Here is a 22,162-nt window from a genome sequence, read left to right as displayed (position 1 = left end):
AGATTGTAGATCCATTGGCAATGATCTTCCAGAAATCGATGGACTATGGAGACTGTCCAGAGGATTGGAAGGTTGCAAATGTGGTTCTACTGTTTAAGAAAGGTGGGAGATAGAAAAAAGGAAACTACAGGCTGATTAGTCTGACGTCGATGGTTGGGAAGATATCAGAGTTGATCCTGAAGGATGAGGTGATGAAATACCTAGAGATGCATGACATGATAGGTTCAAGACGGCACGGTTTTTTGAAGGGTAGATCCTGCCTGACCAACCTATTAAGAATTTTTTCAAGAAATCTCAAGTAGGATAGACAAAGGAGAGGCTATGGATGTTATCTATTTAGATTTTAAAAAGGCTTTCTATAAGGTGCGACATATTAGGTTGATAAATAAGATGAGGGCTCATGGAATTACAGGGAAGTTAATAAACTGGATAGAAAAGTTGCTGATAGGCAGGAAGCAAAGGGTTGAAATTAAGGGTTCCTATTCTGGATGGCTGCCTGTAACTAGTAGTGTGCCGCAGGGGTCATTTTTGGGGCCGCTGCGGTTTACAATTTTATTAATGATTTGGATTGTGGTATGAATGGTTTTGTGGCCAAATTTGCGGATGACACCAAGATAGGTGGCGGAATAGGAAGTGTAGTAGAAACCGTAAAGTTGCAGAAGGATATAGACAGATTTGGAGACTGGGCAAAATTATGGCAGATGAGATTTAACATAGAGAAATGTACAGTTGTACATTTTGGCAGTGGAAATAAACAGGCAGAATACTATTTGGATGGGGTAAAAATTCAGACCTCGGATTGCAAAGGGGCCTGGGTGACCTCCTATAGGGAAACCTAAAAGTTAATGACCAGGTGAGATTAGTAGTGAAGAAAGCGAATGCTATGTTGGAATTCATTTCAAGAGGAATAGTGTATAAGGGTAAAGAGGAGTTGATGAGGCTCTATGGGGCACTGGTGAGACCTCATTGGGCCTTCCATCTTAGAAAGGATGTGATGTTGTTGGAGAGAGTGCAGAGGAGATTTACTAGGATCATTCCAGGAATGCAAAGGCTAATATACGAGGAGCGTTTGGCAGCTCTTGGGTTGTATTCATTGGAGTATAGGATAATGAGATGAGATCTCATAGAGGTATTTTGTATTTTGAAAGATTTAGATAGGGTGGATGGAAGTAAGATGTTTCCCTTGGTGGGTGAATCGAGGACAAGGGATCATAGTCTGAAAATTAGAGGTTATCCATACAAAAGAGATTAGGAAGAACTTATTTAGCTAGAGGGTCGTGGATCTGTGGAACTCACTGCCGTATACAGTAGTGGAAGCCAGATCACTGGGAGTATTTAAACAGGAAATAGACAAGTATCTCATTAGTGAGAGCATCAAGAGATATGGGGAAATTGGAACTAGTGTAGAGTTGCTTAGTGTAGATTTATGGAACAGATTCGATGGGCCTAGTGGCCTGCTTCTGTTCCTTGTCTTGTGATCTTGTGAACTTCTGCAGGTGTACCATTTGGTCAGGATGCATCACAGCATGTTCTGCCCATAACCATAAGAATATTCAGAGGTTATGAACACAGCTCAAGCCACCACACATACCCTTCCTCCTCTATCAGCTCAAACTAGAATTCCCTCTGCCTTGGATAAATAGCCAACATATTAAAAGAATCATCCCATCCAGGCCATACTCTCTTTACCCCCTCTCCCATCAGGAAGAAGATTCCAGAACTACCATATTGAAGGATAGTTTTTCCTGTCATTACTAGACACATGAATGAACCTCAATGGTGAGATCATGTTGACTTTGCTCTGTACCATCTGATCTCTCCTTGTAACACTGCACCCCCTCTGCATAGCTGCAGCCGAGGAGAGGAGAACCCTATCCAAGGAGAACCCTCACAAGGCAGCAGAGTACCTGGTCAGGTACTGAAGGACTGAGCAGACCAACTGACAAAGGTCCTTACAGATATCTTAAACATGTCACTGCAGCAGCTCAATGTCCCCGCAGATTTCAAGACCACCACCATCATCTCAGTACCAAAGAGGGTGACAGTAATAGGACTCAGTGACTACTGGCTCGTGTCACTGATCTCTACCATTATGAAATACTTCAAGTATCTGGTGATGGTGCACATAAAAGCACACTTCCCATAGACACTAGAGCCATTTCAATTTACTGACAGAAGAAACCTTTCCCCTGATCCCTGCGTGAGTGGCTCAGGGTACGAGAGGGACTTAGAAGCTTTGGTTCACAAGGCTTCAGCAAACAGAGGCTGAGGATGAGCTTGATTTAGTAAGGTAAGATCTTTGAATTTAAATTAGGAAGAATTAATGGAGACAGCACTGAGGGCAGTTGAATGCTCGGATTGCAGGGTGTGGGAAATCTGGGACAGCACAATTGTCCCTGATGACTTAGAGATGCATCCAGCTGCAAGTCCTGGGAGACCGAGTTAGGGAACTGGAGCTGGAGGAACTCTGGATCATTCAGGAGACAGTGATAGAGAGGAGTGTCGGGGAGACAGTGACCCCTAAAAGTCAAGAGACAGGTAACTGAGTGACTGTTAGGAGAGGGAAGGGGAATAGGCTGACAGTACAGAGCACTCCTGTAGCCTTTCCCCTCAACAACAAGTATACTGTTTTGGGGTGACAGTCTATCAGGGATAAGCCGTGGTGAGCATGTCTAAGGTGCAGAGGCTGGCCCCCTCAGCCAAAAAAGGAAGGGGAGAGCTATGGTGATTGGGGATTCATTGGTTATACGAGTGGAAAGGAGATTCTGTGAATGAGATCGAGGCCCCCCAGAGACATGTTGCTTCCCAGATGCCAGGGTCAGGTATGTCTCTGATCGAGTTCACAGCATTCTGAGGGGGAGCGGCCAGATGTCATGGTCTACGGGGGGACCAATGACATAGATAGGAATAGGGATGAGGTCCTGAAGAGGGAATAAAGGGAGTTAGGAAAGTTATAAAGCAGGAGCTCACAATTGGTAATCTCAGGATTGCTGCCTGTGCCATGCACCAGAGAGGGTAGGAACAGGAAGATGTGGCAGATGAATGCATGGCTGAAGAGTGAAGATTTGTGGGTCATTGGGATCTCTTCTGGGGAAGGTTTGACCTGTACAAAAAGGACAGGCTGCACCTGAACTGGAGGGGACCAATATCCTGGCAAACTGGTTTGCTAGAGCTGTTGGGGAGGGTTTAAACTAATTTGGCAGGGGGATGGGCATCAGAATGTGAGTGCAGAGATTAAGGTAAAAGGTGAAATGCTTGATGCCATGTGTTCTGAGTTTGTGAGGAAGGGCAGGCAGGCAGGGGTCAAAATATAAATGTAGCAATTAGATGGATTGAAATGTGTCTATTTCAATGCTAGGAGTATTAGGAATAAAGGGGATGAACTTGGAGCATGAATCAGTACATAGAACTATCATGTTGTGGCCATTACAGAAACTTGGCAGGATTGGCTGATGCAGGTACCAGGACTTAAGTATTTTAGAAGGAATAGGATGGGAGGTAGTAGAAGGAGGGTGGGGTAGCATTACTGGTCAGGGATAGTGTCATGGCTATAAAAAGGGAGGATGCTGCAGAGGGAGTGTCCACTGAGTCAGCATGGGTGGAAGTCAGAAATAGGAAGGGAGCAATCACTGTGCTGGGAGTAATCTAAATAGCCCTTAAAACACTGAGGAGCAGATAAGCAGGCAGATTTTGGAATGAAGCAGGAAATACAGGGTTGAAGTTATGGGTGATTTCAACTTACCTAATATTGATTGGAAACTCCTGCCTGGAAGAGGGATGGATGGAGCTGAATATGTCAGGATTCATGACACAGTATGTGGACTGGCTAATGAGAGGAGGGCCCATACTGGACATAATTCTGGTTAATGAATCTGGTCAGGAGGCAGACTTCTCTGTGGGGGAGCATTTTGGGAAAGTGACCACAACTCCCTTAGCTTCAGCATAGCTATGGAAAAGGATAACAACAGACAAGATGAGAAAGTGCTTAACTGGGGTAGGGCTAATTATGAAGGGATGAGGCAGGAACTAGCAAGAGTAAATTAGAAACAGACGTTCAAGGGTGAAAGCACAGAAGTAATGTGGAGGAAGTTTAGGGTCCATTTGTGCAGGGTTCAAGATAAGTTTTTCCCATTGAGACAAGGAAAAGATTGTAGGAAAAGGAAACTGTGGCTGATGAAACAGGTAAGGCAACTAGTCAAAAGGAAGAAGGAAGTATATATTAGATATAGGAAGCAGGAAACAGGAATGGCTCATGATAAGTATATGGTAGCCAGAAAGGAGCTTAAGAAAGGACTTAGGAGAGCTCAAAGGGGGGCAATGAGAAGGCCTTGGCATGTAGCATTAAAGAGAACCCCAAGGCGTTCTTTGCGTATGTGAAGAACAAAAGGATGATGAGAATGAAGGTTGGTCTGCGAAAGGATAAAGGAGGCAACATGTGCCTGGAGGCAGAGGAGGTTGGGGTGGTCCTAAATGAATACATTACTTCAGAATTCACAAGAGAAAATGACCTTGATCAGGGCGAGATCAGAATAGAACAGGCTCGTATGCTGGACCATATGGAGAAAAAGGAAGTGGAAGTGTTGGATCTTCTTAAAAAACATCAAGATTGCCAAGTCCCTGGGGTTAGGTGCGATATACCCAGGTTGCTGTAGAAAATGAGGGAAGAGATAGCTGGGGTAGCAGCTATGATCTTTGAATCCTCTTTGGCCACAGAAAAGGTGCCGGAGGATTGGAAAATGGCAAAAAACAGTATGTTTCTAATGTGTTAAGATGTATTTACTCTTCCAGATGAGATATAGACTTACTTTTGTTTGGTGATTTAAGGGATGAACCAAAAACTACAAAATATGTAACCCTCAGGATAAGCTGCTCAGTTATTTGTTGTTAGCTTTTCCTTTTTAAAAAAATTAGAGTAGGATAGGTTTTATTTTAATATAATACTTGAATTTTTTTTTCACCCACTGCAGTGGAGGGGGGAACCAAGTCTACATGGTTTGAACACACACACACATTTAATTTCAATTTTGTTTCCTTTTCTTCATTGTATTTGTTATAAAACTAATAACAAAGTTTAAAAAGAATCCTGCGAATTATAGACCAGTGAGTCTTGCATCAGTGGTTTGCAAACTAATGGAGAGGATTCTTAAAGAGAGAATTTATGAGCATTTGGAGAAGTCCAGTCTACTCAAGGATCATCAGCATCCCTTTGTGAAGGGAAAGTCATGCCTCACAAACCTAATTGAGTTTTTTTTGAGGAGGTAAAAAAAGAAATTGATGAGGGTAAGGCATTAGATGTGGCCTACATAGATTTTAGTAAGGCAAAGTCAAGTTCCCCTAGGAGAGACTCATTCAGAAAATGATGAGGCATAGCATCAGTGGAACTTTGGCCATGTGGATAAAAAATTGGCTTGCAGAAAGAAATCAGAGAGTAGCAGTGGAAGGAAAGTATTGTCTGAAGGCGGTGACTAGTGGAGTGCCACAAGGATCTGTTCTGGGACCCTGCTCTTTGTGATTTTTATAAATGACCTGGATGAAGAGGCAGAAGGATGAGTCAGTAAGTTTGCAGATAACACGAAATTTGGAGGAGTTGTGAATGGAGCTGAAGGATGTCATAGGTTACAATGCAGAGTTGAGTGGAGAAGTGGCAGATGGAGTTCAATCTGGATAAGTGTGAGGTGATGCCTTTGGAAGGACAAATCAGAAGGCTGAGTACAGGGTTAGTGGTCGGTTATTTAGGAGTATGATGAACAGAGGGACCTTTGGGTTCAAATCCATGCATCCCTCAAGGTCACTGCACAAGTTGATAGGATAGTTAAGACCTATCGGATGCTAGGCTTCATTAATAGGGATATCGAGTTGAGAAGAGAGATTATGTTGCAACTCTTCAAATCTCTGGTAAGACCACACTTGGAGTATCATATTTAGTTCTGGTCACCTCATTATAGGAAGGATGTGGAAGCTATGGAGAGGGTACAGAGGAGATTTAGCAGGCTGTTACCTGGATCGTAAAACAATTCTTTTGAGGCAAGATTAGCAGAACTGGGACTTTTCTCCTTGGAGCGTAGAAGGACTTAAAAGAGGTCTACAAGATTACAAGATGCATAACAGCTAGTATCTGCTTCCCATGACAGGAATAGCAAACACCAGAGCCCACATGTACAAAGTGAAGGGAGGGAAGTTTATGGGAGACATGAGGAGCAAGTTATTTTTTTAAATGCAGAAAGTTGTGGGTGCCTGGAATGCTTTGTCAAGGTTGGTGGTGGAGGCTGAAACATTACGGCCATTTAAGAGACTCTTAGACAGGCACATGGATGGAGGAAAAATGGAGGGTTAAGTACATTTTTAAAAAATATATTGGGTCAGCACAACATCGAGGGCTGCACTGTGCTGTAGTGTTCTATGATTATGCTATAGCCTTGTCCTTCCACTCTGTTCTGACCCACCTGGAGATTGACACTCCATACTCCAGGCTTGTACACATCTGTGCAGATCAACAGGTAATGAATAGGAGTTGAAACATGCGATGCTGCCTCTCTAAATCAGCTTGCAGCACATTTTAGGATTTGCCAACTGGTTAGCCCCTTTATCAGCAGATTCAACAGGGAAAAAAAAATTGAACCAATTTAAACAGGTTTTTTTCAATATAGTCCATTTTTGTTCTGTATTCTTATATAAGAATAAGAGTTTGTTTTCATTGCACCAGTACAGTGTCAATATTTCTCAAATCTTTCAGCTGGAATTTTAAAAGCAAAATGGGAATCAATGTCATAACTGCCTTACTGGCTTCAGACTGGCAAGTTTTTCAAGAACATTTACTTTTCTCTCATTTATTCCTGTCGGGGTGAATACAGAACATGAGACTAGAGTACAATAACATGGTTTTAATTAATTTTTGTATTACTTTAACCTGACAGCGATTAATTCTAAAAAAAAATATTTTTTATTCTGCTGTAATGCAGAAACTTTTTAGAGTCACTTGAGTCAAGCATTATTTAAAATGAAGGTAGATTTGTTCTATACACTTCAATTGAATTTCACTGGACTCTTGAGGAGATGTACGAGCGGCAAAGGAAAATTACCATTCCTCAGATTTTATCCTCCCATGAAGTAGAAAAAAAGCAAGGCCAAAAAAAACAAATGATGAATGTAGTGGAGCAGAAGAACATAGATCCAATTGGGGGGGAGGGGGGGGGGGAAATCAGAAGAAAGAGAGAGAGAGAGAGAAGAAAAATGGAGGAAAAAACAGAATAGCTCAAAAATAAGCTCAGAACATTATAATTTGCAACTAATCGTTAATTTTTTTTAAATTACAGAATGGAATTTCCTTTGCATTTTCAAACCCATCTGCCACCCATTTAGCTTCAAAATGAAGTTTTGTTAATTTACTGTCTCATCTATCAATTCCTCTCAAAAAAAAACACAGAATATGTCACACTACTCAGATTTATTAGAGCTGAAAACTGTGCAGGCAGAAAGGAAAGAAGTGTAATTCTAGAACATTTTAAAATCTGAAACAGACCTTCATGCTTTTTGTTTAGATTTTTCATTTAAATTATTAATTGACAACATCTGTTGATGTAGAAAGCATAATTTTTGTTTGCCCTTTACCACATATTCACTTTCAGAAATGATAAATGAAAGAAATTTCATTCAGCACTTACCTTCCCAGAGAGAATCTTTCAATCCTTGCAATGTGGCCACCCATTCCAATAGATCCTCCTTAACTGGACATGCAGAAATACCCTAACGTTGTCCAAAAGTATAATTTATTACTAAAATGCTTTTGTGCTAATTAAGTCACATTCAGTTATTAGGATTTCTCAACAAACAATAACCACCACTGACCCCCTTCTTTTCTCTCCGCTGCCTCTCATTTGTATGAAATTGCTTATGAATTCACACGGATGATCTACTGAGCATATTGATGCTAGTTTGTGATGTTTTCCATGAAAAATTGAAAGAGATTTTCAACATGCAAACAGGGCCTCTGCCCAAACCAACAATGTTGTCCACCTAAGCTAGTCCTTTTTCCTGGTCTTCAGGCCATATCCCTCGAAACCATTTTGATCCAATTTACCTAAAATTGAACTTTTCAATTATACCAGGTTCACCTCAAATAGACCAGTAAAGCAGCATTTATGGCTACTTTACTCCTTCTCATTTCCATTGTAATGCAATGCTTCTTATGGTCCCCTGCCTGATGTTCTTATCTCCATTCTTTTGCTTTACACTCAGGAAATAATACACTCAATATTTACAAATTTGCCTCATTTGAGAAGAACCATCAATAAGATAAGGTATTGGCTATGTGCCTCAGCTGAGATCATAGTCCTCAGGAAACTCGAGGTTGAAAAATAATTGTCCAAGAAGAGATAGCATTTCTTTTTCCAGGAACCCATGCCACAGTCTAAATGTGGTATTTCAATGAGGTCGATCATAATGCCAAACAACAATAGTGAAAAACCTAGCCCAAACCTGAAATATTGCTAGAAACAAAATAACCTCACAAAATCAGGAAAGGTATCAAAATATCAAAATTAAAACCCCTTATTTCATCAACTGCATTAATCTTGAACTCGGTTTCAAAGTGAAAAGCATCACCAACAGACAGGAATTTCTGACAATCTCATCTCACACTAAACATTCCCATGTCCCACATCCTCACACATTTATCACTACTGCAAGTACACCCTACAGTTACAGCTTTGATACACTTGCAGGCTTCTACCACAACAGACACAACATTCAGAAACATTACAATACACTTACCAACAACTCCCTCTTACAGAAAGTCACATACGATTGTCACCAGTTGGTGGATGCCCATGGCCTTTGACTCAATAACTTTGAGGATTGCATATTATCAGGCTAACAGCATCAAAGATTATAGTTAGAGATTAGAGGATGTTCACACCCATCCATCTTTCAACATCTCTCATTCCATCCTTTGAAATTCATTTTTCAAAATGCCAGCAGCACCATCATGGCCAGCACTTTTTTACATCTATAATTGTATTGAGAAAGTGATGGCGGGCCACATTCAACCTTTCCCACCCAAATTAAAATACCTCTACAATGCTAGGTTCATATACTCATGGAGAGATACCATGGTTAAACAGGTCCCTTAGGCTTCTGAATTTGCACTGACCTTCAACTACCCATTTACCCTTGTTAGAGTAACCTTACTTTTATTCTTCTACATTGTCATCATCGTCCCCAGAGTCTACCATTCACTAACACACAGAACAATTTACAGTGGCCAATTAACCTCCCATATCCAACTCTCCATACCTTTTATCTATGGGTCTATACTCCTCCCCCTGCTATTTCTTCTGTTTAGACACTGCCTCCTTCTTCCATACCTTGAAGAAGGGCATAGGCTTGAAACATCAGTAATCTATCTTTACCTCCTAGGGACACTGGAGACTTGCTGAGCTCCTCCAGAATTTCTGTGTTTTACTTTAACCTATCTACCTGTACCACTTTAGGACCAGAGCACCTGGGAGAAAGCCATGTGGTTTTGGGGAGAAAATGCAATGATCAAACCTGAGTATCTGGTGCTGCAAGGAAGCAGCTCCACCAGCACCACTATACTGTTAGGTGGCAAGATACAGGAATTCCACCTTGCAAATAATGCAGGAATGGCAAAAAAAATTCCAAGATACAATGATAGGTTACTTTGTGATGTTCTTACGTGGATGAGCAAGAGTAAACGGTTTGGACAGTGATAACATAGTTTTGATTTATCCTGTTTTATGTGATAGGATGTGCCTCGGCATTCGTTCACATTGCTAATTAAATGACATCATTTCAACTGCACTGGAACAGCTCATTATGCAAGATTCAGAAAAAATGTTTCCCCATCTCTGACCACCCTCCTCCCACTTTCTCCTTACCCTTAAGCCTTTTGCCTTTCAGAAAGCCAAAAGCTCCTGACTGTTTAAATCCCAGCTGCTGTACACAGAGAGCTAATGCAGCAGCTCCATATTGCCTGTTTGGCACACAGGTACCATAGAACACTACAATACAGAAAAAGGCCCTTTTGAGTCTGTGCTGAACCATTATTTATGCCTCTGAACTGCACCCAGTCCATAGCCCTCCACACCACTCCCATCCATATACCAAATTATTAAATGTGAAAATTGAGCCCACCTTCAGCTAACAGATAGTTCCACATTCCCACCACACTCTGTATGAAGAGGTTACCCCTAAACTTTTCCCCTTTTACTCTTAACCCATGGTCTCTGATTTATATCTAACCTACCCTCAGTGGAAAAAGTCTATCTACATTTACTCTATTCCTCCCTCATAATTATAAATAGCTCTATCAAATCTCCCCTCAATCTTCTATGCTCCAGGGAATAAAGTCCTGTAATCTTTCCCTGTCACTCAGTTCCTGAACTCTGGGCAACATCATAGTAAATCTTCTCTTTACTCTTTCTATCTTGATATCTTTCCTGTAGTTAGGTGACCAAAACTGCACAAAATAATCCATAGTTGGCCTCACCAATCAATGTCTTATACAACTGTAACCTAACATCCCAACTCCTGTACTCAATATTTTGATATATGAAGGCCAATATGCCAAACTTTCTGTTTACAATCCCATCTAGCTGTGACACCACTTTCAGGAATTATGTATCTGTATTCCCAGATCCCGCTGTTCTACTGCACTCCTCAGTGCCATACCATTCACTATGTACATCCTTTCTCGGTTTGTCCTTCCAAAATGCAACACCTCACATTTGTCTGCATGAAATTCCATCTGTCATTTTTCAGCCCACTTTCCCAGCTAGTCCAGATCCCTCTGCAAACTTTGAAAACCTTTTTCGCTGTCCACAACACCTCCAATCTTAGTGTTATTTGCAAACTTGCTGATCCAACTTGCCATATCATCATCCAGATCATTAATATAGATGACAAACAATAATGGTCCCAGCATCGATTCCTGAAGCACACCTCTCGTTACAGACCTCTAGTCTGAGAATAAATCATCCACCACTATTCTCTGGCTTCTCCTGTTCAGCCACTATCAAATCCAGTTAACTACTTCACCTAGTGTCTGAACCTTCCTGACTAACCTCCCAGGTGGGACCTTGTCAAAGGCCTTACTAAAGTCCATGTAGACAACATCGACAGCCTTTCCTTCATCAACTTTCCTGATAATCTCCTCGATAAACTATCAGATTGGTTAAACATGACCTACCATGCACAAAACCATGTTGACTGTCTCTAATTAGTTTCTGGCTATCCAATCTCTTAGATCCCCTTCCATTAATTTACCTACTACTAATGTCAGACTCATCAGCCTATAATTTTCAGTGTTACTTTTGGAATTTTTTTTTTAAGCGACGGAACACTGTGAGCTGCCCTCCAATCCTCCAGCATCATGTCCGTGGTCAGGTGAGATATTTCTGCTACAGCCCCTGTAATTTCTACACTACCCTCCCTCAAGGTCTGAGGGAATATCTTCTCATGCCCTGAATATTTACCCACCCTTATTTGCCTTAAATCAGCAAGTACTTCCTCCTCTTTAATCTGTATAGGTTCCATGACCTCACTGCTTGTTTTCCTTACTTCCCACAACTCTGTTCCTGTTTCCTGATGAATACTGATGAAAAAACATTTAAGATCTCCCCCATATCTTTTGGCTCAATACAAAGCCGACCACTCTACCATTTTAGATATAGGAACTAGTTTTGCACAATGTGGAATACTGCATAGATGTTGGAAATGCAAGGGAATGAGTTACCAGCCAAAAGGAATCTACAGTCAAAGGTATGAGTAAAAGGAACTCAAATGCCAATTCTCCATAGGGAGTTCTACCACAGAGAATTCAGATACAAATGCTCATGGCCCAATTTGGTATCAAATCATTTTTGGATGTTACTTTGCCATCATTCTAGTATGCTGCATGATATAAGTAATACCAAACTGTACAATTTAGCAAGCAGGAATATCAACAGTAAAACAGGCATTCAGGGGTTACAATTAAAACTTCAAAATAATTGGCATCCGGAACAGCCCAATTTTGTGGCATTTGTGTCCAGTCCATATCTACGAAGGAGAAACAATTGCATAATTGCAACTGCTTTCTCAAACCTCACACGAAGAATACTCACTGCTTAAATTTCACAGACTCAGTCAACAAGCAATTATTCTCATTGCATTGATTGACTTAATTGTTTTTATTCAAAAAATGCAAGCAATTAAAACAATCAACCAGCACAAAACCAAGAGAATTCTAAAACTTATTATCTAACTCTGAGACACTGCATGAATATAAACTGAATGATGCAAAGTATGGCAGAAATACACTAGATTGTTTCAAAGAATAAAAAAGATTGACAGAAGAAATACAAACAAACTTACAGAAAGTTAGAAATACATAGAAAACAATGAAATAATCTACGGGAAACAAGAGCAAGAACTGCAAAGTGCAGGAACATTTTCAGAAGGTACCAATTTTTCTTTTGTTTGCTAATAATGTTACAAGAGATCAAGTTAATAAATGTTAATTATAGGAAAAGGACAAAATAAAATCAATTAAAATGAGATCCAATTACTTTATTCTGTCATCAAAAGGGAGAATTATTCATAATAAGTGTAAAAGATACAACTTCATGTAACAAACAAAGTTGATGATATAAAAGACATGGTGAACAGTTGTTTTCCTAACTGGATAAAGTTGAATCGATGTTCAGCATTGGTGTTAGAGCCATTGTTTTACATTAACTCTTAATAATTTAGATTTGCAATACAACCACATTTTTGAAATTTGTAGAATTGTTAAATGCAAAGTGGATAATGATCCATTGTAACACAACCTGAATAGATGAGTGGAATGGACAAGTGTATGGTGGATCAGCTGGGATTCGAGAGGGTAAGAAGGGCTTCTGAAGGACCTTGGGTGCTGAAGGCTTCCTGATCGTTTTGGAGATTTGGATCCAGAGCTCAGGTTACTGATGAATCAAACAGGAGTCAGTGCAGAGGCAGCACCGCTGGAGGTGAATTCATGTAACTCAGTGTCTCTGAAGGGACTCTCTTTTGCTTCTTTCTCGCTTTCTTTAGGGGGTACCAGGCAACACTAATGGTGTTGCCTGCTTTACAGCAGGCAATTTTGTGTAATATATGTTCTGTACTAATACATGACAATAAAGGTGATGCACGATCTTATATTTGCAAGAGATGGACAGCATCCCCGTGTTGGACACTCACATTGACCCGGACTCAAACTGGGGGCATGCTTGTGATGACAGCCTTTATGGGGAGTTACAAGCTGGCCAGTGAGAGCTGGGTCATGTAATTTACATATAACAAATATGTAAAATAATGGTTTCACCATATTCACCATCTCTTTTAAAAAGTCCCAGGGTGTGTGGTGTGGTCAGCCGACCCTCATAAAGTCAGTCTGTCTGGTGGCCTTCTTTGGCGTAGTGACCGGCAAGGTCTCTGTTGGTTTCAGCTGATCCATCCTAGTTGGTCTGGTGAGGGTACTTGGTTGGGCTGGGTTTGGGGGAGTGGGGGGAGGTGTGTGTGACTGTCAGGTTGGCAGGGGTGGTGGGGGTTGGGAAATTGGGCCCTGGAGATCTGGTGGGAAGGGGCGTACCTGTCAGCTGATTGGGGGAAGGGTCCAGATGCTCCTACATGTGCCAGGTCCTGGATAGATACTGTGTCCCTGCACCCATCCAGGAATGCCGTGTAGGCATACTGTGGGTACGCATGGAGCAGCTGGACCCTCTTGACCAGAGGGTCAGACTTGTTTGTCCTCACATGCCTACAGAGTAGGATGGCCCAGGGAACATCAGCCAGGTAGGTATGGTGGTTCCTGACACCGATCTCATGGGGAATGTAAACAGTCTCTCATGAGGTGTCTCATTGGAGGCTGTACACAGGAGGGACTAGATAGTGTGGAACACCTCTGGGAGGAACTCTTGCCAGTGGGGAGACAGGTGGGGAGGCTTTTGGACTTTAAAGCTAGTAGTACTGCCTTCCTGACCGTGCCATTCTCCCGCTCCATCTGGACGTTCCCTTTAGGGTTATAGCTGGTGGTATGGCTAGAGGCAATGCCCTTGGACAGCAGAAATTGGTGCAGTTCGTCGCTCATGAAGGACGAACCCCTGTCGCTATGGATATAGTAGGGGAATCCGAAAATGGTTAACAGACTGTTCAGGGCCTTTATGATGGTAGCTGCAGTCATGTCCAGGCAGGGGATGGCAAATGGGAACTGCGAGTACTCATCAATGATGTTGATGAAGTACATGTTACAGTTCATGGAGGGTAGGGGTCCTTTGAAGTCCATGTTTAGATGATCAAAGGGGCGAGTGGCCTTGATCGGGTGTGACTCGTCAGACTGGTAGAAGCACGGTTTGCACTCCACACAGACATGGCAATTTTTGGTCAGTGTCCTAATGTCTTTGATGGAGTAGGGGAGATTACAGGCCTTGATAAGTGAAAAAAAAAAATGGGTGATCCCGGGTGGCAGAGGTCACTGTGCAGTGCCTGCAGTCGATCCATCTGTTCACTGGCGCAAGTCCCCCAAGACAGGCATCCAAGGAGGGCTTGTTGAACTTTCCGGCCCTGTACAGCATGTAATAATTGTAGGTGAAGAGCTCAATTCTCCACCTCAGAATTTTATCATTTTTGATTTTACCCCGCTGCTAATTATTTACCATAAAGGCGACTGCCCACTGGTCAGTCAGCAGGGTAAAATTCTTTCCAACAAGATAATGTCTCCTGTGCCATACCACTTCAATGATAACCTGGGCTCTTTCTCAATGGTGGAGAGCTGGATCTCAAGGCCCTGGAGGGTGCACAAAAAAAATGCTATGGGCCTGCTCATCTGGATAAATGTGGCAGCCAGGGCAAAGTCGGACACATCACTCTCCACCTGGAATGGGATGGATTTGTCCACTGCGTGCATCATAGTCTTTGCAAAGTCGGCTTTGATCCAGGTCGAATGCCTCATGGGCTTTTACTAACAGGGGGGAAATGGTGGCCCTGATAAGAGGTTGGGCTTTCTCCACATAGCAAGGGACCCACTGGGCATAATATGAGAAAAACCCTGGGCATCTTTTCAGGGTCTTGAGGCAGCAGTAGAGTGGAAGTTTGGGGTTGGGTCTGATAACTACATTCTCCACAATTCAGCCTAGTATAGCCAGGTGATGTGTGCTCGCATGTGGCGCTGCTGGAACTTGGGATTGGTTTTGACTTACAGACCTTCGCGAAGTGTCCTTTCTTCCCATAGTTGGAGCAGACAGCAACCCTGGCAGGGCAGCGATTCCTCAGGTGCTTAGCTTGCCTGCAGAAGTAGCATATCAGGTGCCCACTAATGGCAGCAGTCGTCAGCTTAGGATGGGAGGGGGGGTTGCGATCTTGCCTCCCAAGATGGCAGCCCCCGTGTTCCCCACGAGGCAGCTGCATGTTCAGTGGAGAACGATTCACAAGATCACAAATCAAGGAACAGAAGCAGGCCACTAGGCTCATTGAATCTGTTCCATAAATCTACACTAAGGTACTCTACACTAGTTCCAATTTCCGGCCTTTTCCCCCATATCCCTTGATGCCCTCACTAATGAGATACTTGTCTATTTCTTGCTTAAATACTCCCAGTGATCTGACTTCCACTGCTGTATGCGGCAGTGAGTTCCACAGATCCAAGACCCTCTGGCTAAAGAAGTTCTTCCTAATCTCTGTTTTATATGGATAACCTCTAATTTTCAGACTATGATTCCTTGTCCTCGATTCACCCACCAAGGGGAACATCTTACCCACATCCACTCTATCAAAACCTTTCAAAATAGAAAATGCATCTCTGAGATCTCATCTCATTCTCTTTTACTCCAATGAATACAACCCAAGAGCTGCCAAACACTCCTCGTATATTAACCTTTGCATTCCGGGAATCATCCGAGTAGATCTCCTCTGCATCCTCTCCAACAACATCACATCCTTTCTAAGATAGAAGGCCCAAAACTGCACACAGTACTCCAAATGAGGTCTCACCAGTGCCCCATAGAGCCTCATCAACACCTCTTTACCCTTATACACTATTCCTCTTGAAATGAATCCCAACATAGCATTCGATTTCTTCACTACCAATCTCACCTGGTCATTAACTTTTAGGTTTCCCTAGAGAAGGTCACCCAGGCCCCTTTGCACATCAGAGGTCTGAATTTTCACCCCATCCAAATAGTATTCTGTTTGTTTATTTCCACTGCCAAAATGTACAACTGTACATTGCTCTATGTTAAATCTCATCTGCCATAATTATGGCCAGTCTCCTAATCTGTCTATAAGCTTCTGCAACTTTACGGTTTCTATTACACTTCCTACTACGCCACCTATCTTGGTGTCATCCGCATATTTGACCACAAAACCATTCATACCACAATCCAAATCATTAATAAAATTGTAAACCGCAGCGGCCCCAAGATCGACCCCTGCGGCACACCACTAGTTACAGGCAGCCATCCAAAACGGGAACCCTTAATTTCAACCCTTTGCCTATCAGCCACTTTTCCATCCAGTTTAATAACTTCCCTGTAATTCCATGGGCCCTCATCTTATTTAGCCGCCTAATATGTGGCACCTTATCAAAAGCATTTTTAAAATCTAAATAGATAACATCCACAGCCTCTTCTTTGTCTATCCTACTTGAGATTTCTTCAAAAAAACTCTTAATAGGTTGATCAGGCAGGATCTAACCTTTAAAAAAACATGCTGACTTGGACCTATCCTGTCATGCATCTCTAGGTATTTCATCACCTCATCCTTGAGGATCAACTCTAATATCTTCCAAGCCACTGACGTCAGACTAATCGGCCTGTAGTTTCCTTTTTTCTGTATCCCACCTTTCTTAAACAGCAGAACCACATTTGTGACCTTCCAATCCTCTGGAAACTCTCCAGAGTCTATCGATTTCTGGAAGATCATCGCCAATGGATCTACAATCTCCAAAGCCACCTTTTTCAAAACCTGCATATACACCTCATCCAGTCTGGGAGATTAATCATTCTTTAATCAGTTTAGTTTGCCTTGCACAATTTCTCTAGTAACCCTAACTGAATCTAACTCTACTCCCTGAAGCCTCTGACTGTCCAGGATATTACTAATGTCTTCCACGGTGAAGACAGATGTAAATTATTGATTAAGTTCTTCTGCCACCTCTTTATAACCCATTACAATTTCCCCAGCATAGTTTTCTATCGGTCCTATGTCAACATGTGTCTCTCTTTTATTCTTTACATATTTGAAAAAAACTCAGTATCATTTTTAATATTGTTAGCTAATCTCCTTTCATAGCTCATCTTTTCCTTTCAAATGGCTTTCTTTGTCTCTTTCTGTAAGCGTCGAAAGAAGTCTCAGTTCTTTGATTTCCCACTAAATTTAGCTTCCTTGTATACCCTCTCCTTTCCTTTTAGCTTAGCCTTCACCTCTTTTGTCAGCCACAATGGTACCATCTTTCCTTGGACAAATTTCTTTTTCCTTGTAATATATCTATCCTGCATGCCTTTTATTACTTGCAAAAATATCTTCCAGTCCTGCTCTGATCCTCCAATGAGTTTGCTTTCCCAGTTTACTTGAGCCAGTTCCTTTCTCATACCACTGTAATTTCCTTTATTCCACTAAAAAATTGATACATCTAATACATTTTTTCCTTTTCAAATTTTAAATTAAATTCAACCATGCTATGATTGCTGCTTCCTTGAGGTTCTATGACCTTTAACTCCCTAACGACCTTGGGTTCATTGCATATGACCCAATCCAGAACTGCAGATCCCCTGATTGGCTTCTCAACAAGCTGTTCAAAAAAGCTATCTCTCAGGTTTCCTACAAACTCTCTCTTTCCTGGCTTCCAGTATTTTCCTGTCTTTCCCAATCCCCTGCCATGTTAAAATCCCCCATAATTATTTTGATATTATCTGTGACATGCCCTTTCTATTTCCTGCTGTAGCTCATGTACACTTCCCGGTTATTGTTTGGGGGCCTGTATATAACTGCTAATTTGGTCTTTTTACCCTTGACATTTCTTAATTCAACCCATAATGACTATCTTTTTTGTCCCTATGTTCCTTCTTTCTATTGATTTAATGTTGTTTCTTTTCATCAGAGCTACCCCTCCTCCTCTACCCACCTGCCCATCTTTCCTTTAGACTTGGTGTTGTGGATGGATACTTCTAGAGTGTTCAGCAGTTCGATGGTTTGAGGTAGGCTCAGTTGTCTCTGTTCAAGTAGCTGCTTCTTCACGTAGTCGGAGTGGATGCTAATGTAACAGGCGTCTCTGATGAGCAGCTGCGTATGCTGTTCTGCACTCATAGTCTGGCAGTTGCAATCCCTTGCGAGGTCCTGCTGTGCCCTGACAAAGTCATTGAAGGTTTCCTCTGCTTACTGCCTGTGTGAGTGGAGTATGTAGCTCGTTCACCTGGACTTTATACTGGTCCTTCAGGGTATCCATTGCAGCTCCATATGTCTGGAAGTCCTGGACCATCCGGTAAACTTGGTGGTCCAATGTATGAGAATGGCAGATGGAGCTTGTCCTCGTCAACCTGGATAGATGCAGTGAGGAACTTTTCGAAACAGCAGTGCCAGAGCGCAAACTTGTCGGCTGCCTCAGGTTCTCTTGGGTTGATTTCCAGATAATCCAACTTCATGTACTTGTCCATGTTCTGAAAAAATTTCTTGCAAATAAAATTAATGCACTGTGGTGGCCACCCGGCACTCTGGGCAGTGAGCGTCACCAAAGGCCAGCAGCCCGAGCAGCGGAACTTGTCCTAACAAGCAAACCGGCAGGTGAATGGCAAGGGCAGCTTAAAGGACAGCAACCCCAAAATGGCACTGGCCTTGCTGCGCAGCCAACAGACAGGGACAGCGCACAGGGAAGAAGGGCATTATTATGCAAGAAAGTATCCTGGAAACTCACTTTTGTTATGCATGTTGTGCCGTCAACTAAGGAGGGCCACGGTGGGAATAGTGCAAGTATAAAAGTCAGGCCTGAGCCCTAATAAAAATCAGAGCTAAACCTGACTACATTACACGTGCGTGTCTTCTTTTGAGTAGCGTGCGGCTACAATTGGTGACCCCATCGGTTTAGATGGCATCTAAAACCCAGTGATGAGACAGACAGCAGTCAAAGTGGTAGCTCTCAAGCTGTCGACCTTCTGGACAAACCAACCAAGTCTGTGGTTTGACCAGGCTGAAGGACAGTTCCAGGTCCAGCAGATCACAGCAGAATCCACCCAGTACTACCACATGGTGAGCACCCTGGACCAGGACACAGCAGGGTGGCTAATTTCATCCAGGAGCCCCCAATCGGAAGGCATGTACACTGCCTTCAAGGGTTTGCTGATGTAGACCTTAGTGCTCCAGCTGAACAGGTTAGGGGACAGGTCCCCATCAGCCCTCATGAATGAGATGCTGGCCCTCCTAGGCAAACACGAAACCTGCATTATGTTTAAGTAGGCATTCCTGGAGCAACTGCCCAAGGACATCCAACTACTACTGGCTGATGAGAATTTCAGCGACACTCGTAAAGTCGCAGCACAAGCAGACGTTCTGTGAAAACGGAAGAGAGAGTGCTTGGTGTCCATGGTGCTCATCACTAAACCCTGCAGCCAGACCCGTGCAGAGTCGCCGAGGTGATCCAGGTGACTAGTGGCGTTTCTACCACCAGAGCCTGCCAGTGCATGCCGCCATGCACGTTTCAGAGAAACGCCATGGGCCAGCCATCGTTAATGCCTATGACGGCTGGCCACCAGACAGCCTACTATACGTTTGGGACCAACAGTCTGGATGTCGCTTCCTTGTAGAAACAGGAGCAGAGGTCAGCGTCTTGCCACCTTCAGGACAGAACTCCAGGAACAGGCAGTCGAGCCTCATGCAGAGGACTGCCAACAACAGCACAATTCGGACCTACAGTACCAGCAAGGTCCATCTTCAGTTGGAAGTCAGCCTCTTCTTGTGGGTGTTCACACTGGTCACAGCCACTCCTCAGGAGAGACTACCTGGGCACCCACAACCAGCTAGTGGACCTCAAGGGAAAGGGATTGGTCCATGCCAAGACTTTTCAAACCTTCCCCCCTCAAAGATGCCAGGCTCCCAACACTCCACCAGCACTCCATACAGAGATCGGACAACGAGTACGCCAGGGTCTTGCCCAAGTTCCCTACAGTACCACCCCCATCTCACCACGGTAATGCCCAGGCATGAGGTACAGTACCATATCCTAACCCAGGGCCACGCAAGGGCAAGACGCCTTCGTCCAGAGAAGCTCCAGCTGGCGAAGGAGGATTTCGGCATTGTACGGCAGTCAGACAGCCCATGGGCTTCTCCCCTGCACATGGTACCCAAAGCAACAAGGCTACAACACCGGATTGGTACTCCGTGCCACACTTTGTGGCTAACCTGCATGGGGCAAGGATTTTCTCTAGGGTACACCTCATGCGGGGATATCATCAGATCCCAGTACACCCTGATGATATCCCCAAGACCACCAACAACACCCTGTTTGACCTCTTCGAATTCCTCCAAATGCCGTTCAGGCTAAAGAACACCTCACAGACCTTCCAACCACTCATGGATGTAGTGGGCCAAGACCAGAATGGCTCCTTCATGTACCTGAACGACATCCTGGTGGCAAGCAGGAACCAACAGGAGCATAAGGTGCACCTCCACAACCTCTACACCTAGCTGAGTGAGTTCGGCCTGATGATCAACCCAGCCAAATGCCAGTTCGGATTGGAAGCCATCGACTTCCTAGGCCACAGCATAAGCAGGGAAGGAGCCACACTGCTACCCAGTAAAGTGGAGGCCATCCAAAAGTTCCCCAGACCCAACATGACCAAGGGACTACAGGAGTTCGGAGGTTGATCAATTTCTATTGCAGGTTCATTCCCTCAGCTGTTTGGATCATGCAGCTCTTGTTCGTCCAGATGGCAGGCAAGATGAAGGACATCACCTGGGATGAGGAGTCAGCGAAAGCCTTCATGAAGGCCAAGGAAGCCCTGGCGAATGCCATTCTCCTGGCACATCCTAGGTCAGATGCTCCAACAGCCCTGATGGTGGTTGCCTCAGGAATGGCGATTGGCAGAGTTCTGGAGCAGCAGATTGAAGGAAGTTGGCAGCCGCTGGCTTTCTTCAGCAAACATATGTGGCCTTCAGAACTGAAGTACTGCGTTTTCAACAGAGAGTTTCTGGTGCTGTACTTAGCTATCCACCTCTTCAGATACTTCCTCAAGGGTAGGTCTTTTATGGCTTTCACAGATCACAAGCTCTTGGCTAAGATCTCTGACCCCTGGTCAGCCCACCAGCAACCACTCCTGTCTTACATCTCGGAGTACACCACAGATGTAAGGCATGTCTCCTGCAAGGACAACATGATGGGCGATGCACTGTCCAGGCAAAGTATCCATGCGCTATCGAGGGGTGTGGACTTCATGGCACTGGAAGATGAGTAGATGCCCCAATACAGGACTGCCATATCAGGACTGCAGCTCCAGGACATTCCCGTCAATACAGGTAACATCACCTTCCTGTGCGACGTGGCCATCGGTCAGGTCAGACCCATCATCCTGGAGGCTTGGAGATTACAGGTTTTTGACTGACTCATCCATCCATCAGGACCACGGGCTGGCTGGTGGTCAGCAAATATGTGTGGCATGGATTGCAGAAACAGGTCAGCGGGAGGACGAAGGCATACATGCAGTGCCAAACAACCAAGGAACAGCAGCATACCAAGACCTCACCTCACCACTTAGAGCCCGTGGATCTAAGGTTCAACCACATCTTCATGGGCATAGTAGGGTCCTTGTCAGTATCCCAGGGTTTCCACTATCTGTTCACAATGGTTGACCACTTCACCAGGTGTCCAGAAGCAGTCCCGCTGGCAGACCCATCAACAATCTCATGTGCCAGGCCCTCATCTCATCCTGGGTGGCACAGTTCAGGTTACCATCGCTCATCACATCTGACAAACGGGCCCAGTTCACCTCCAGTCTGTGGTCCGACCTTGCCAGCCTGTGGGGTGCCCAGCTGCATCACACAACAGCATACTACCCACAGTCCAATGGGTTGGTAGAGCACTTCCACAGACACCTCAAAACTGCACTCATGACCAGACTCCAAGGACATGGGCACTGCTGGCCATCTGCATGACACCCAAGGA

General features: G+C 43.7%; 1 protein-coding gene across 7 annotated transcripts in view; it reads right to left on the bottom strand.

The window, feature by feature from the left end:
- LOC138763707 (ubiquitin-conjugating enzyme E2 U-like) overlaps positions 1–22,162 on the bottom strand; it is a 63,598-nt gene that overhangs the window by 37,973 nt on the left and 3,463 nt on the right. For all 7 annotated transcript variants that reach the window (XR_011357737.1, XM_069938337.1, XM_069938333.1 and 4 more), the window contains exon 3: positions 7,662–7,743. Coding sequence is in view for 6 of the 7 variants with exons in the window: in XM_069938337.1 (XP_069794438.1) it covers positions 7,662–7,743 (82 nt within the window). In the remaining variant the exon portion in view is untranslated. The remainder of the gene's footprint in view (positions 1–7,661; positions 7,744–22,162) is intronic.

The sequence above is a fragment of the Narcine bancroftii genome, chromosome 5 (assembly GCF_036971445.1).
Source record: "Narcine bancroftii isolate sNarBan1 chromosome 5, sNarBan1.hap1, whole genome shotgun sequence".
NCBI lineage: Eukaryota > Metazoa > Chordata > Chondrichthyes > Torpediniformes > Narcinidae > Narcine > Narcine bancroftii.
Note: the sequence above shows the minus strand (reverse complement) of the source record. Positions and strands in the feature narration are given on the sequence as shown.